General features: G+C 32.7%; 1 protein-coding gene across 1 annotated transcript; it reads left to right on the top strand.

The window, feature by feature from the left end:
- Positions 1 to 2,799: 2,799 nt before the first annotated feature.
- LOC124362885 (trypsin-like) lies at positions 2,800 to 12,132 on the top strand. The gene is made up of 6 exons (XM_046817757.1): positions 2,800 to 2,944; positions 6,296 to 6,408; positions 7,383 to 7,471; positions 10,686 to 10,929; positions 11,091 to 11,225; positions 11,870 to 12,132. The coding sequence occupies exons 1-6, from the start codon at positions 2,902 to 2,904 to the stop codon at positions 12,008 to 12,010; spliced, it is 765 nt and encodes a 254-aa protein (XP_046673713.1). The 5' UTR covers positions 2,800 to 2,901; the 3' UTR covers positions 12,011 to 12,132.
- The last annotated feature ends 7,163 nt before the right edge of the window (positions 12,133 to 19,295 follow it).

The raw sequence follows: 19,295 nt of genomic DNA, 5'->3' as shown, positions 1-19,295 counted from the left end.
TCGAATGCGACATGGAGAAAGTAAGAGACTGATCTTAGATGGCTTCCACTTGTCTCTTGCTCTCTCAATTGTGACTTGATTCTCAATTTTGCTCCAAGCTCACTTGAGTTTATCTTCATGTAGGACACTACTAAGCGAAGACCACTTTCAAGAAACATTTACTTTGATCTCTGAGAAAACATCCACAGTATTGGGAATGAAGACCAGCCATACTACAAACAATAAAAATTACTTCATTAAATATTTTAAAATTATTATTGCCTAATACTTGTAATTATAAAATTGCTAAATGAACCATTAATACAGAGTATTAGTTTTTTGTTGAAATAAAATTGTAGAATCATCTTTTTTAAATAGAATCATTCACCATGGATGTTGAAAAGGTGATGTAACTTCAAGGAATTTTCATATTTGGCACGTGAAAAAGAGGATTTCAACCCCCCAAATGTGGCTGTCAGGACAGGACTAGTTCTTACAAACGTTAGGAAATTCCTCAGCCCTCAGGAGGTCGGGATTTGGTAAGACCATTCCGTCCAATACTTTTGTCACATATAATGATGGCAAAAGTCCTATTATCTTTTTAAACTAAATTCATCTTAAAATGAGTTTTAGATCTTTTAGTCATACACGTAAGTTTTACAATTGTTTCTCTTTAGGTAATACTTATACCTATAAGTGTGTACGACGTTATATGGCTAATATATTTCAGACAAACTCTAGCTTAACTATTTTTTCTATGTTTCGTAATATATAGTTCTTTATTTTTCTGTTATGTTTTCTCATTAAGACCTTTAAAACTATATAAAAATTGTCTTGAATTTTCAGTAAATATTTTATTTCTACTTGATTCTATAGAAAGTTTCAAAGAGATTCTTATGAAGACACAGAGAGTTGTGGTGTCCATTCCATGCCTCTCTTTCGAATTAATATTAAAATTAATTGTTATTCTACAACATAAAACATGTTTTATACTTTTATCTTGTCATCAAGAAAGTTTCACGCTCAGCCCGGCTGGATATGCAATACATTGTTAACACACTACTGAAAGACTCTTAAGTAGTATTTATCAATGACCTTCTCGATATAAGTATTTAATAAAAATATTTTAGTGGTTTGTAAATGAATTTACCTCAGTCTATTTATTTTATCCCACGATGTTAATATTTATAAGTTTTTTTTTATTTGCACGACTTCATATTGCCAAAAAAACTGCTGTTATATAAACACAGAGCTTGAAACCATGAAACACAGGAGAGGCTAAATCTGCTAGCTGAAGAAGTTGTTGATAAACATGGACATTACTGTATATTTCTCTTTCACTTAAATGAAATTAACATAATAATTTACGACCACAACATAAGTTTTCAAGTGTTTAAAAAATGTTCAGTGCTTTCAAAATATTGATGATAAAATATAATGTTCTAGAGTAGCTCTCCATTCGTCTCTACATTGTATTAAACACAGCTTAGTAGTAATGTCATTCAGCTTAAAATTGAAAAAACTTTAATTGTGATGAGAGGGTGACAGCCTTATCAATATCTTTAGCATTCCAAGGAAACATCTTACTTTCATTCACATTTATTGATGGCAAATAGAAAGTTTATCATCAAATGTCTGATTAAAGTTATTGAGTACATGATTTGTTATTTTAGATATTTTAAATCCTTATAAGTTTGTTATCATAATGTTGTGTTCAAATACACAGAAGTAATTTCTAAATTTTTCTGTACAATTTACGTATTCTTTAGTTTAATTATTTTGAATGTCTTTTATTTCTTTTTAAAAACCGTTTACTGCTATAAATATTTGATAACAATTCTGGTGGCCCTATTATATCCAATTCATTATGGTAAATTCAGCTAATAAACATAAAACACACACAATTAACTTCAATATATATTGAAACATGGAAGTTAATTTATATATATATAAACACACACACATATACATATGTATATATATATATATATATATATGTGTGTGTGTGTGTGTGTGTGTATGTATACAGAATTATGTGTACAAAGTTTTTCGTATTATTTTCGGTATTTTATTTCTGGTTGTCTTTTATCGCTTTGCTTCCCAATTATTACCCTAGAATTAAATGGGCTGTTGAGTTGAAATTGTGCATGCTACTTCAGCTGACCCGGTAAAGCCTCGTCCACACTAGTAGACTTTTCTCATCTGCAGTCTATATCCTAGATGTTTTGGAGATGTTTATATTAGTCTGCCGACAGTCCTCCATCTACTCGAATACAAGTGTGCGTGTTTCTGGAAACAAAATGCGATGTTTTCTGTTTCAAAACTAAATGGAAAACACGGAGATTAAATACAAATTCATCTTCCTTCTCATCAACTATAATTATGACCATATATACGTAAACTCGTTATAATGCGTGGATAAAAAGAAAAAAATATTATTTAACATTTATATAGTAATTAATGATACATTTTAAGCTGTTATATCCATTATTGTTTCTAAGAATCTTATTCCTTTTTTTTATCAAATACATAGGTCATTCTCTACTTCATTACAAAAGAAATTTGTTATTGTTTGATTATAATAATCCCTGACGTTACTATTAATACAATACGGCTTACACACAAATTGCTTCCTTCTATACAAGCAAACGTATACGTAAGGCCATTTGCTTGCTTATAACAAGAAAATATATTTCAGTATCATGTAGGATATCAATCACGTAAGGATTACCGAGATTAGAAGAAGGATTAAGATTAAGAATAAAAGTCGCAACAGTGGGTATAATCTGTGACATAGACAGAGGCAAATCTCGAATTATCTAACGTGATAGTTGTGATGTACTTTAACAGTAGTTCAAAGAAGTTCGACACTTAAGTACTTATAGGTCACACAGATTTTGTTGTAGCATTGTAGTGATAACAATGAATCTAATCACGTGTTACACTTTTCTCTCTCTTGTTTTATGTAAGTAAATATACAAGCAAGCTCAGATATTTCATACATTCTTCTGTCTCAAGGTTTACTTAAATATAAGGGAAATGGAGAAAATTAAGTTCTAACTTTCGTTATCAACTAACGTAATTTGATATGTGATTCATTTATTGGATGAATATTAATAATAGTTTTATATGAAATATCATTTCCTTATTGTAATACTTTTTTTTATTAATGGACCAATCTCTGCTGTCTATTCTAGCTAGATTAATCACTTCATGCAAACTTTAGTCATGGAAAATAAAAATTTGTGTTTAAAAATTTGGGATTTTTTTTATTTTGGGTGATAATAAGCTTCTAAAATGTACATAACAAATTCTTTTGAAAGTCTTTACATTGTTTATTAAAATTTGTATTAGACACCGTGTACGATTGTTACGATAGGTTAATTTTACTTTAAAGATTGAATATCAGTTATTTAAAACCTTTTTCCTACACTTACGATAAAACTATCTACTTTAGATTGGTTACAATTGTTTTTTTTTAATGTAATTGATCTAGAAATCTAAGGATAAGATATTATTTCATTTATATAAAGAGAGAAAACTGTTTTGTAAATTTGTATAAATTTCTTTGTTACAATTAACGAAGCAAGTATGCGATACCAAGTTTTATACTAAATTAAAATTAAATTACGTCATTTATTTGAAAAGAGGAGATTTAAATTATCCACTCCAACCACATCTCCCAGTATGATGGAAACAACGGAAGAGAAGGAAGCCTGGAAGTTCGGGCTTTCTAGTCAATCGGCATGATTTTTGGGCGACTTAGAATCGGCTAAAGGAAGTAAGGTGACCACGGTGATTTAGAAAGACTTTATTGGTCTTCCAAACGAGTTAGCCCTTGCTTAATGAATATCAGAGAATTTACCAGCTTCACGAGGGATCGCCACGGTCTTCAAAAAGAAGTTTAGGAGAATTGAGGAACTTGAGTTCCAGAAACCAGTTACGAAGAAATTACTACAGCTTTAACACCGGAATCGGCACCTGTCGTACTTAATAACCAAGGAGATGCAGTTTAAGGAGTTAGTTATCAGTATTGGGGAAATGTCTGGTCAATATACGTGCTCCCTTGCAGTACTCAAGTGTGAAGAAGCTTGGTATCCCTAAATTAGGTTATGGCTACGATGATGTAGTCTGGAAGATAGTCTGTTCAATGTTGGGGAAGGTCTCTGAGGACTCAGGAGTCGACATCACCGTTTATATTTTTACTCTTTGGAAAAACTAGAGATAAAGCAGACAGAGATACATGATCCAGAGAAAGGTATCGTACAATCCCCCTTGAAAACTGAGGATACACTTCTGCAGCAGAACAGTCTTAAGGAGGGGGTAGTGTTACAAGAATGTAGTAGAATGTTCCAGATAAACAGCTCAACCTCTGATTCCAAGGGAATGTGATGGAACTTTCGAGATTCCCGATTATAACGAAAGGGATAACGGATGAATAACGTTGTTGGAGAGAGAGCACGCACTGGGTTGGGTCAGCTCCTTTGATCTTGCCCGTCCGCGCCCCTCCTACATGAGCGATGGGTGGACCATGGATCCTTCATCACTTGGCTAGTAATTTCTAGAATTTGAATGTCCTCGAAGTGCCAATAAACATATGGGAAGATGTAGCGACGCAGGAAGCGAGCTTAGCTCCAGAAGTAAACTTATTAAGTGACAGCATTAGTGGTAATACTCGTGATTGAGACAGTTACAATGTTGTTAATAATTATTGACTGTGTCAGTGTTAAATAGACGTCCGTGAAAACAGATAGACATTATAGTTAATGGTGGTATTGTGACAGTATAAATTGGTGAGAGTTTTATAAACAACTGTTTCGTTTAAAGCCAGTCTAGTTTTATATTTATAAATATATTTAGACTTACTTATAAGATAAATAAATATTTAGCATATTAAATATTCGCCAAGTGTTTAATTTAAGTAAAAAATAATAGTAACGATTGTTATTTCTGAACGATTGATATTTATTTATATTAGTACACTCTTAAGGGTTAACAGTGGGTTTTAAGAGTGAAATTTAAATTATTACTGAAGTGGTTACTATTAGGATTTCTATTTAGTAAAATGTATTTTAGTGTAAATACTTCCATAATGAAATATTTAAGATCGCATAAATTCCTACATTGTTCAAATAAAAGTTATTAGTGGGCATTAATTATTTAGATATAGGATCTTTTTCCATAAAAATACTTTATAAGTTATATAAAATACTGAAGGTTAGTGCATACCTAATTTGTTACAATGTTTTTCAGGTACTGCATTGTACCTGTATTCAATATTATTTTACATTCTTGATCGTCTTTACGCAAAAAAGGTTGTTCAAGCTAACAAAATGTAAACATCAGTTCTTCATTTTATTATTTACATACTTTACGTAAAACTGCTTTCAAAATTAAACATACGAGTACTTTCATACATATAACACGACATTATCTTTCATTAAGTTGATGACTTGACTATAAATTTATAATAATAATATGACAATGGAATAATACCAAATTGAAGCGCATTTCACAATATTCATTTACTTTTGATTCTTAATATTAATACCTTAAACCGCAAGCAACTCATTTTATAAAAGGAAAAGGAAATCAAGGAATGATATCAATAAAACGGACAGAGTTGGAATTACTCTAAAAATACATGTCATAACACTTAAAACCTATAAATTATGCTTAAATTGGACATGCCTGGAGCTGATTTCTCTCCTGAGAAATGACTTCTACAGACTTACCAAAAATATATGGCAAGAGCAGTCCTTCTAAGGAGAATATGGAGGAATTTGTGGGTAATCGGAAAAATATCATTAGGAAGACAATAAGAGACTAATTTTCTATATCAGCAAATTTGATCCTTTTGATCTAACCTTAATACACACCAGCCTGTCTGTCTTGTATATTAATCTAACTATTAAAGTTCAATTATTTTTCAAATTCTTGCTGGGCATTTTCGAATATTTAATTTCATTCCATTCTAGTAGTCTTTCAGTAAACATAATTTTTATGTTACTGGTGCCAAACATTGATAACATTGCAATTTTTGCATAGCATGATAATGATAAATTATTTAAATTACCGTATATTCAAAAATTTCAAATATTCACGAAAGGATGAAATCACATTATCCCCAATATCAATCAGAACATCAACATAATGTCATGTCTTTGGTTGTCCCTTTTCATATTCATATTGCATACACTCATGTAAGAGTTTAAGATATGAAGTTAACATAATATTTCTTTCCTAATATCCTTATATTATTTCCTCCTTGTATATTTCTTATTTCAGAGAACATTTAAGTTTCAAATTTCCACAGGTATGACGAGTGGTCTAGAAGTTGGAAAACATGCTATAGGTCAAAAACGCATCCATGGAAATTTAGGCATAATTAATGGTAAAAAGGCTTCAATTAAGAAATTTCCATATATGGTATGTATTTATACATTTTCTTAATAGGTTTAGTATCAGATTTTGATTATAAAGGTAAAAGACGTAATGGTATTCAATTGTGATGGGGTGGAAAAGTGTTCAAACAAATCAATATTGTATCGTATGTTTCCTGTATGTGTTTGAAAATAAGTTTCACCCATAAACATGTAAATGATATTGTATGATTTGATGAGACTTATTAAATTCTAAATTTCTAACATTTTTTCTTCCATTTTAGAATGGAGACAAGTTCAATATAATGATTTATTATTTCGTTTCTTCTTTTTAAACTGTCCTTGCGAAACGTTTCAACTGCAACATAGCTACTACCTTTTCCAGTACAAGTTTTATGATACTTTATAATAATAAGTCATCAGTTAGCGAAGTATAAATATTATAGATTATGTTTTGTGTTCAGAACCGTTAAATATTATCCCTAGTAAAGTGATCATTCTGTTAAGGCCATAACATGTTTTACACAGCAGTTGCCGCGTCATAAGACTATATGGTCACTTACAGTGACAATTTAAGAGACTGATGATGATGATACGATTACAAATAAAGGCCACTTCCATAATTTCAAAGACAAGGTAGACAATTCATAATAACGTAAAAGATTATATTATAGAATATACAAAAAATGAAAGAATGAGTGAATTTTCGCTCCTGCCCTTCCAGACTGTACTTGCAATAAAAATTGCACAGCCTCATCGTCATATTTCCTTATTTATTTATTTATATATCTCTTATAAATATCTTATTTAAACATTCCTTACCCATGCAAATGGAATAGGTATATAGTTTCAGAAGTTTTTCAGGGGAATGTATTACTTAAAGCATTAATTCGTTAATTTAATTCGTAATTCAGTAAAAACCACAAACCGAGTTTTATTTACATTTTGAAGAGTTCAGAACAGCAAGGAGACATTTCAAAGCCGGTCGGTTTTATTCTAAAAAAATTACCTCTGCTTCAGGTTTCAATAATGGCTGAAGACAGCTTGCTGGGGTCCGGAGTCATTCTCAACTCTCATTGGATATTGACAACAGCTTTCAACGTTGCTTGGTAAACGTTTGAGAACATATTAAATAAGTTTTAATTAATAAAGTAGATAATAAATCTATATTATTTTAATGTAGGTCGTAAGAACCCTTATATTTTCAGAACTGTTTTTCAGTAGTATAATAAGCAACCACCAAACAATCGAATGAACTACTGATTAGAAATATCTAAACTACGAGTAAAAACGTTTTACCGATATATATATTGATAATTCCTGTTTCCAGCTGTTTTTATTCACGATAATAATAATATTGTTTAACATTAATTTAAGGGGGCTGGCCCAGTAAAAAAAAATTTTTTTTTTTAATTTGTTCTTGTTTATTTACAATTAATTTGATGTAAATATCATGGGCGTACGATTTTTTTTGCTGAGTTACAGGTAAAAGTGTAATCGTACGTCAGACCAGTGTAATCGTATTTTCCAGTCATTCATACCAACAAGCAGTTGCTTCAAACAGTCTTGGGACTTTTAAACATAAAAACACTATCCCCAAAGCCATCATGCTGGAGATAAAACCAATATTTGTAGACCTAACAATGCCAAACCTCCTCCTAAGTTGTCTTATGGGAAAAACACAGAACTCCAACGAAAGTTTCAACAGTATTTTGTGGTCACTGTGTCCTAAAAAAGGATTTGCAGGAAGGGATATTGTGGAAATAGCTGCTCATGAAGCTTCCCTGATATTTAATGAAGGGAATAATGCAAAGTCAAAAGTGCTAGACCACTTGAAAATCAAACCCGGAAAACACTTCGACAGCTGCATGAAGACTTTTGACGTTCGACGAGTGCGCGACGGAAATAAAAGAACTATGTTGGCAAGTCTGGAAGAAAGGAGAGCAAGGAGAAGGCTTAGAATAGAAAAGGAAAGTCAAGACAAGGAAAAGGAAGGTGTTTCTTATGCTGCTGGAGAATTTTAGAGTACCATTTTAGTAAATTTATCAATAAAATATGTTTGTTTGCGATTTCCCGAAACATTGTTTTTTTCCTATTATTTCATAACTACATCATAACTCCAAAAGTATTACAGCAATCTTCACCAAATTTTCACCAGATCTTCATTTTACCTGTGTAAATGGCTTGAACTAATATTAAAATGGTGAGTAAAGTATTTCTTATATTCCAAGCCTATTACCTTCTAAAAACTCAATTTTTTGGTAAAACTACTTTAAAATTCAGTAATTTGTTTTATTTGTACATGTTTTGATATATTTTTAGTTCAGGCCAAGAAACTATTGCCTAGGAACAAGATACATTTTATTTTGTGAAATTATCTCATAAGTTAGATTATTTATCATGTTAAAACCATTAGATTAAAGATTTCTTTTTGCAAAAAACAAAAATTAAAAAAAAATAATAAATTTTATATTTACAATTTTGTTTTATCTTAAGTGTGTATAAAAAGTCTATTTTGACTTAACCTGAAAGTTTCAAACAAATTGGGCAATATTTGACTGAGTACAAAATTGTTTTCCAAAACCATGCAAAAGTGATTGCGATACTGGGCCAGCCCCCTTAATTCAATAAATTAAAATTATTTACGCACTGTGTAGGCTACTGACATCCAGCAAGAACAATGACGATGAACATGCCATTTTTGTCTTAAAATGTGTTTTCAAACATGGAACAATGTTTAAAATGGTTAGAAAACAAAGAACGTGATGGTGGTGATTTATTCCACCATTTCTTAAATGATGTCATACATGTTTACCCTGTAAAGTTATCGTAAGTACTGCGCTGTTCAAACATAGTATGAATAAAGTTTAGTTAATTTATATAACCTTAAATACACATATTTATTTTACATATAAAAATATTGCTTTAATATAAACCAATTTTCAAAGCAATTTTCAAACAATTTTATAAAGTGATCCAGTTTGGCAATGTTGTTCCAAATTAATTCAAATTTAAATCAAGCGTTTGGAACGTGACCAATGGCCACAAGTACAATAGCGGTGTACGTCTGTTCTTTGTGTCATAAGGATTCAGACACGTTTATCCTTGAAAATAGTTGAAAGGCAGTAAATGTTGCATTCTTTTGTTGGTAAAATTTTATAAATGTGTATAGTTTTGTATTTATTGTTAATATATTATTTTAAATTATATTATTATATTATTTTAAATAATAAACTAAATTGTCATTTAAAATACCTGGTACATAATCTGGTTCAAAATTTTATTTTCAGAATGTTTAGAGTTAAGAATACCGAAGATTCGATACTCATGAATATTGATGATTCGATTGTCGTTTGGGTCGCTTATTGTACTGCAGCCGAGTATCTTCCTACTGATCGCGAGAGAAAAGAAGAGACCTGGATTCTGGCCTATCTGAAATTTGCAGGCGCTACTAGTAGTATGATGCCGCGCCTTGTTTCGTAATTCCATTATTGTTTCACTGTTCCATTGCTATGATAAACAATTCGCAGGGTTGGCTGTGGGGCGAAGCGCCTGAAATTACCGCGCGGCAACACACTAGTACACAGCTGTGCGCCGGCACGGGCCAGGTCTCTTCTTTTCTCTCGCCAACAGTAGTTATATTTTGTGGTCCATGCACACAACTTTATATTAAAATACTACTTCAAATCCCAAATTGTTTTGATCTATAAGTTACTCTCATTGTGGTCACTACAGCACAGAAGCTTTGGTCGTTAGTTAAATGACAACCGAGGCAAATTAAATCGTAGAAAATAAATAAGCTCTATTGACAAAATTGAGTGTAAATTGAACTTTATATTTTTGTTATGTCTGTTTATGTCTAAATTTAGGCTTAAAATAAAATTTGTTGAAGAACATGACCTAATAATAACAAAACTGAATATTTGCTTCAAAAATGTATGTAAGATGATCACCCAGTATGAACTGGTCGTCCCCATGTGCAAGTACTTGAAATAAGTTTGGTTGAAGTCTTGAAGTAGTAGAAGTCTTGTTGGTTTGAAGTATGTGGTGCTCAGTATAATCACGAGTAAGATTGTTAGAGACTATCATTTAAACAGTTGCAAGAATAAGCCTACAAGATTTATACTATTTGGAGGCACAGTTCTGCAAAACACATCAATCCAATACGTGTAGCCCTAAATATTGTTGTGTGGGTTATCTCCATTCAATTTCTCAGTCGTTTCTTCCTGGTAAAAACATCTGTCGTGATACAAACTGATGGCATAGTGGTATGAAATTGTAGCACTACTGAAAGCATCCAATTGATTGATGTGACTTTGACAGGTATCCTGTGGAAGATCTCGAGTTCAGGGCTGGCAGCAACAGCTATGAACACGGCGGACAGATTTTGACCGCGGAAAAGGTGATCGTACACGAGAACTACTCGGGCTATGACTACGACATCGCGGTCGTCAAGCTCAGTAAGCCCATCAAGCTAGGAAAGAAGGCAAAGCCCATTAAATTCGGGACAAAAGACCTCAAAGGGAAAACTAAGGTGGTTGCTTCCGGTTGGGGCCCTTCATCCGAGGTAAAACTCTCCTGACTATCAATATTGTAATGTAATTTCTTTCATGTCCAAAATCTATTTACTATTTATGTGATGTTTAACAGTATACTATATTTGTACTTTCCCTATAATAAGCCTTTATTAATTAAATATACATTTATAAAGCAGTAGTATATTTGCAGTATGGAGATCCTTCACCAAACTTATTGTCGGGCGAATTGACTGTCTTGGATTGGAATAATTGTTATGAATCCTATCCCCACGACTTGACGTCTAGACTTATGTGCACTTTCGACACCAATGTAGCACCTTGCGGCGTAAGTAAAGAAACTATATCATAAGTAACACTTTGTACTGTACCTTTCTCTCTCCATTTATAATATAGTTATGAAAAAATGTATGGAGACATATTATATTGTATCATGGTTTTATCTTTGAGTTGATCACGGTGTTAAAATGATCATGTACCGTAGTTGGTTTTATCGACTAAGGCCTTTTTAACTTAAATATGTTTATGAGAGTAAAGCATTTTTGCAGTGTACAGCAGATATAAGTGTTCCCCATTTCAACAAAAAAATTTTATATATAGCAAGAAAATGTTAAAATTGTGAATCGTGGCATCATTAATAAGCTACTTTTTTGTTTCTTTCGTTAAAACTCGTTTCAGTAACGTAGCAATATTTTAATAAAACCCTTAACCTTAAACCTGAGTAGCCTATGGCTAAAAAACCCTTTACCGTTTTCAGATGGTTATTAGAAAGATCAGTTCCGTTATTAAAAATAATCAAAATTTTACGTTTTAAATTCGATGTACAAGAACTGGTCTACCTTTCCAGGTCAACAAGAGAGTATCACTCTACCATGATGTTATTACGTCTATTATCGATTGTATTCGTTACACTGTACATGAATATATTACTTTTTGTTGTAACTAATATGTACCCTATACCAATTTGTACAGGCTGACTTTGGTGACCCTGTGGTGTACAAGAAGGCAGTGTACGGACTGTATGCCGGCGGATACGGGTGTGTAACCATGCCATCGCTTTTTACCGATGTTGCTAATCTCTCGAAGTGGGTAAAGTCGGCTATCAAGCTATAAAAACAAAAGATTGTTTGGTACAATCATACTTGCAACTTTTCACTGTTCATTTTATTTGCAAGGAACCGACTATTTAATCTAATTGTATCAAATATAATAAATGTATAATCCTCGCAATTTTATTCAACTCCAGAGTTTTTGCCAACGTCATGAAAAGTCCAATTATTTATAGTATATATTGATAACCATACAGTTTCTGAAAGTTACATTTTCATTGTTTATATATTTGTTCAGAGATAAGTACTTGAATATGTTTACACTTTTAAAATGTCGAAAGTTTAACGCCATAAGAGTCAGCATGACAGTTTAAAAGTTATCTGCTTTTAAAGGCGTCACCAAATATAAAATACAAGTTTAAAAATATGAAACAGAGTTTTTTAATAAATTAAAATAACCGTAAAAGTAAGAAACTAAGTGTATCGCAGTGTGCAGATATTTTAGGTACACTCTTAGTTTACCCTTATTATAGTGCTGGAATCTATCTTGTCGTCAATATTATATACCATAGCCTTATTACGTAAATCTATCTTCATTAAATTAATTGATTTGACAACGAAAGGGCTCACAGCATTTATAATTTATCTTACCTTATGTTGTCCAGTGATCAATTGTATTGTTGCATTCGAGCCATCATCTGCAAATAAATAATGATAATTTAATGTCAGTAGAGTATCTGAGTCAGAATCAACCTCACCAAATGGTTGCCCCGAAGTTTTGGGAAATACATCATTTGTAGAATACTCAAAGCGAAAACCCCACTTAAAATATAAGTGTCAATAACACTCTCTCCATTAGTGTCAAACTGCTCTTGTCTTATGACACTGTCAACATTGGATAGAACTACTGTGCGTTCTATGGTAGTGTTGTACCCAGCACGGATCACTTAAGGTTTATACCTTCCAGTTGGACCCACCACTGGGCACAGCAAAAACCGATGTTTCACTTTAGTCTGGGCAACCTTATGGATGTCCAGGAGCGGCACATCACTAACCGCATATGTCGAGATTCTGGGGTTCATGGGCAATTCGATAGGTCTAGTCTACTGTGGGAGATGATTGTTGGAGTTGGTGGGGTTTGTTCCCTAACCTCAGAGGTTCTTGCTAACGTCACCAAGGGTATGCTACCCCCTGCCTATTTTTACTGGAGAGGCTGGTTCAGACCTGGCCTCCGCTTCTTCCAGGGGGACATGACTTTCAGATGTAGTGCTCTAATCCTTCCTCATGGATCTCGATGGGAGGCGGTCCCTACTCCCTAACCTTACCCATCCCGAATGTCCTGTCACTCCGGAAGAAGAGCAAAGGTTCTTACAAGACTAAGTGCAATTTATAAGCTTTTTGTCCTAATAGAAAAAAAAATTAGTCTTGTGTTACATGTGAAACATTAAGCAATAAATGTCACCAGCATGGCACTTAACAATTAAAATCACATTTACCATTTTTTATTACTTTGTAAAGAAATATATGATTTAGTCTGAGCAAAATAGACATATCCAAATCTCGAATGCCGACGAAAGATAAATTCACGATGGTTTTTTAAGGCATTAATAAACGAAGGCAAACATAAATTCATCAAAAGCATTCGTCAAACTGTGTGTGAAGTATTCTAATCTCAAGCCTGAAATATTGAGGAACAAACGTCACAAACAAAAATGCAAAACAAAAGTAATTGGCAACAACATGTCACACTTCCTAACGTCATGGACATACCCAAAAACCTGCCACCACTAATCGGCCTCTTAAAACATCGTTAAGGTCTGTTCTTTAGAGGTAGTAGTATCACACGTACCTTTATAACCAATTCTGTACTCCTTATTTTCCAGAATTTTAACTTTAGCAATGATAGTGTTTAACGCCATTAAATGCCTTGGCAAATTCTAAAAATTCAATGTAATAAACGAGACCTTATACATACCGGATAAAAGACTTCAGTAAATTTTCGTTGCAGTTGATAAGTCTAGTACATTAAAACTAACGGGACTTAACGACCTCGTTCCGTAAAAGCCATAAGAATGTAAATTATAACTACCCTGACATACACTAGGCTCACGTCTTCTGAGAGCTGTTAACCTGTGGAAGTTCCTGATCCTTAACACCTCTTGGCCTCTTGGAGCGCTTAACCTCGAGATCCTCCCAGACACTGGCTGTTTCCGACCTCTAAATCTTTGGCCTCTTGTAGAAGTCAATCTTTAGATTGTACCGACTCTTCGCAGTTCCAAGTGTATGGAAGCCCCACACTATAACCTTCGGACCTTCAGTCGGTCCATGTATCTGGTAGCTCCCTCCTTTTTTTAAAAACCTCCCTCCAATTATCTAAAGACCTCTGCTCTGTTCTCTTTAAAAGATATTAATTCTGTGTCATAATTAAGCCCATTAAACCTTCATGCTAATTAGCTATTATTTGTTATATAGAACATTCATATAATTTTGGCTGATTGTTTTTAAAATGGTTTTAACTCTTGGCTCGGCCCTTTTGTATCGTAAACGTACAGAAACCTCTTTAAGGATAAACATGTATCACGTACAACGTTCATTTAGGTTTATAATAAAACCCATCCAACCACAATTTTTCTATGGCAGTTATGTAGAAAATAGTTATGACCCTGTGGCTCCATCCCCATTGGTATTATTTGGGCTAATATGAACTTGGCTATGCTATTGTACACTTGTATAACGTTCATACCAAATTGCATAAGGATGCGTTAAAAATTGTGGCCATAACCTTGATGATAAATAGGCAATTTTTGCATTTACACACTTCAATATGTAATAAAAAAATCTAACTACACACATCGGCCGGTTGAATAGAATCTAATTTATTTTTAGCGATACACACCTCCGAGACACCAACATGTTTTTTGGAGTATAACTGTTGTAATTGTATGGACTCTGCTGTTCTACTGTCGCTTTTAGGGAAAGTTTTCTAATATTGTCATAAAATCAATCATCAATAGTATACCTGCAATCACGTAGTTTTATACACATTTTTGAGAATTCATTCCTCAATATCGAGTACAAGAGATAAAGAATAAAGAATAGAACAACGTACCAATCATCTTGCCGGACACTTTCTCTATCATTGAATGGTTGCTGTAACTAGTCTGACAATTCTAAAGAATCATGTGACGAAACGATAGGGAGTTCTAACAATCATCTTCGACATCTGATAGAAAATCGAGGATCCAGGTACATGGCGGTATATTTAATTTTTAGCTACCCTGCTTCTGGTGTATAGGGACGCTTTCGAAGATTATGGACTTGTAAAGCCATCAAATCACGAGAAAAAAGGACAATTTCCATCTACTACTAGTTCTAATTTGTTCCCTTACTCTTTCTGAGACCTACATCGGTTTTGATTCCACTAATAGAACGGCTAACATTTTGTTACATAAACCTGTATATCGATCTATTCTTATATCACTATTAACGTAACTCTTCAATAGTCCATATCCCAACTTAAGCATTTAGGGCATCTTGAGCAAAAAAAGGGTCTTGGCCTTGCCTTTAAATTTGAGCACCCAGGATTCGAAGCATTTGGGATACGTAAATTTCTCAAGAACTATGGATCCATGGGCGGGATTTTAGATATGAGAGAATTTACGTGAAAACAGTCGAGCGATCTGAATCCTATTTGAGAGCATCTCTATATCGTTATTTCTTATCTATAAGAGGTCTGACTGATAAAAATGAGTCTTGAAGTACGAACTTAAACTCGGTCTCTTGCGTTGAATGACATTACCTCCAATCATGAGACCGAAGTGCTCTCTAACAACTCAGACGTATTTTCCAGTCACTTAAAAATTGGGAGATGTAGATAGACGTGTGCTAACATAAGACTGAGCTACATCCGGGCTGCGAGAATAATTGTCATTTGAGCACTGTAACAAAAACATTTGGTTAATAAAGCTCACTCCTTTATAAAGACGTAGTTATTTCCAGTTATATTTATAAAAAATATTATGCTAACATGAATTTTAAGGAGATAAAAACATGTTTTTCAAGATGCTCAATAGCACATAACCCATTATAATGAATAACTAAAGTTAAAAAGACAACATTTTCATGACATTTTCAGGTATTTAACAACATGATGTTAATATAAACTAGGTACATAATAGATTAAAAGGGTTGGTCAAATCTGACATAGAGTTAAAATATTTAGAAATAAAATACAATCAAACCAGTTTTCCTTGTTTATGTCTACTTCTTTCAGTAAAACTGAAATGTCTTTGAATGAATAGTAGAATTTAACAATTAATTGAATAGAAGGAACTAAAAAATGTAAAAAATAAAGGCACTATCCACGTGTAATTCTGCTTTTTGTTTCTATACGTTATACAATGTTATCAAACAAGATGTTTGTGCCGAATAATACAGTTGAATGCTACATGGAGAAAGTAAGAGACAGATCTTAGATGGCTTCCATTTGCTCTAGCCTTGTCTCTTGTTCTCTCAATTGTGACTTGATACTCAATTTTGTTCCGAGCTTGTTTGAGTTTATCCTCATGTAGTACTACTACAAAACCTTTTTTTAGAACCCTATGAAAACCTTCTGCAGCATAAATAATGAAGAATTCTCATGGCATTCACAACAAAACTAGTTTCTATATATTTATAAATCATTATCGCATAAGATTGTAATCAGAAACTTGTATTCACAAAATCTTATAGAACTAATGTCAACATGCAAACTATAAATTGGAAACGTTAATAAAAATATCAACTGAAATGTGTTTTACACCAGCCTAAAATTATGTAATAGATAAAATTTCTTAAATTATAAAAACACATTTATGCAGTATTTGTATATTGTTTAAGCAATTAAAGAAACACTGCTCTAAAAATAAAACTGTTTTCCATAGTAAGATAGGTGAGAGTTTCGTATTGAAGAAACAATAACTGATAAATAAAAACACAAATAATGACGTATTATTTGGAAGAATATTAATATTCAGACTTTATAACACCAAAATAAAATGAAGTTCGAAATCTCAAAAGATCGTATTCTATTTTTTACTTATATAATAACGGCAACTTTCAAAAATCATATTATCATTCCAAAATTGATTAATATTAAATTATGTTATAGTGCTTTTAATGCTAAATTGATTTTTTACAATTGTTTGCATTCCATACAGGCCTGGTTTTATATAAAACATTAATATTTGTTACTCTATTTCCAACATCCACAATCTCGAGTACAATAATTGTACTCGAAAATTATTTTGCTAATTTCAGTTTCTTACCATTTCTGTTTTTGACTATCAAGAACTTCAAAACCCATATACAGCTTAAATTTGTAGAAAATATTATACTTTTACTAATTTTAGTATTTTCTTTGTTGAAGAAATTCCGTGATGATGAATCCTTCGCACGTCACTAACCAGTATTATTAATTCACACCATGCGCCATTTCCAATAATTTATATATATATATATATATATATATATATATATATATATATATATATTTATTTATTTAATAAACATTTAGGTTCAGTTCATCTAACTACACATTATTCACAAAATTCTCCGTAATTGTTGTTAGTTATCACCTCGATATCGTTTATCGCCAGATGTAAATTTGTTATATATGCAATTATCTTAATGAGTTTATTTTAGCCCATGGTTTGTACACTTTATCGATATTTTTTTATTTTAAAAGACTTCATGTTGATGAGAAAAGCAACTAGTATTAAATATATACATATTTTGTTATTAGCTTCATTCTTTTAACAAGTACTTTGATAATGCATGAAAAATTTGTAATAAATATACTACATCTCATACCTTTCTAGTCTTTTAATAAATCTATACAATGCTTCATGGCACGAGGTACATCAGTATTGCTACTTTGTTTTCAAATGTGTGCAGTTTGGTCACACTTCAGATCATGATTTATTATCATCAGAATCTTGTTCACCTTCGTCTCAGTATAGCATCAGAAATCTGATACTGTCACAGACTTGCCTCCTAAGATCTGTAGTCATGTTCATCTGAAGAGATCTAAAAAATGACGGCGACGAAGAAGCTTAAACCGAGTTCTTTACATTTTTTGACATCAGAGACAACTATACTACAAAACATAGTGTCATCTAGGCGAAGAGATATTTTTTGGATCCAGATACTAGATTTCTGACGCTGCACTAAGGTGAAATATAATTTTCGTTCTTAACTGAAAATGTATTACCAAATATTGGATAAAATTAATGAGAGTCACATTTGTTTGAAATTAAACACACACGTTTGATTAATGTAAATTTACTAATCTTTGTATGAATTTCTGGGTTAAACGTTACCATAGAGGGGTTCATAGAGATTTAAAGCTAAGGAATACCCTACATTATTATACACACTATATTGATTAGTTAAGCTAACATGCAGTAATCAGCATAACCTGATATGTTTCTCTTTGATAGGATTCTGCATTCGTTAATTGGAAACGAATTAGGACCCATGTCATAACCACTTCCATTGACGTAGTAATTAGAGCCGGTCAGTTGACAGGGGATTACCACCACCGAATGATCAGCTAACAATGTCTGGACTAGGTATATCGACTTAGCAGGACCTATCATTTACAGCCAATCCGAATATTAATAATTACTTTCAAGTGTATAGAGTAAGTGTACTGTGTTCGTTAATTCGAAACCAATTAGGATCCACGTTAACCGCTTCCTATTGACATAGTAATTAGAGCCGGTCTGTTGACGGGTGATTACCACCGCCGGATGATCAGCTAACAATGTCTGGACTAGGTATATCGACTTAGCAGGACCTATCATTTACAGCCAATCCGAATATTAATAATTACTTTCAAGTGTATAGAGTAAGTGTACTGTGTTCGTTAATTCGAAACCAATTAGGATCCACGTTAACCGCTTCCTATTGACATAGCAATTAGAGCCGGTCTGTTGACGGGTGATTACCACCACCGAATGATCAGCTAACAATGTCTGGACTAGGTATATCGACTTAGCAGGACCTATCATTTACAGCCAATCCGAATATTAATAATTACTTTCAAGTGTATAGAGTAAGTGTACTGTGTTCGTTAATTCGAAACCAATTAGGATCCACGTTAACCGCTTCCTATTGACATAGCAATTAGAGCCGGTCTGTTGACGGGTGATTACCACCGCCGGATGATCAGCTAACGATTTCCCGGCCAGCTCAATCGACTTTGCTGGTCCATCATTTAACCGAATCCGAATATTAGTGATTATTTTTAGTTGCAAAACATTTATGTACTGTATTTGTTTTACTTAGGCTTCAATGTAGCCACAACC

This window comes from Homalodisca vitripennis, chromosome 5 (assembly GCF_021130785.1).
Source record: "Homalodisca vitripennis isolate AUS2020 chromosome 5, UT_GWSS_2.1, whole genome shotgun sequence".
Classification (NCBI taxonomy): domain Eukaryota; kingdom Metazoa; phylum Arthropoda; class Insecta; order Hemiptera; family Cicadellidae; genus Homalodisca; species Homalodisca vitripennis.
This window is presented reverse-complemented; position numbering and strand designations above follow the sequence as displayed.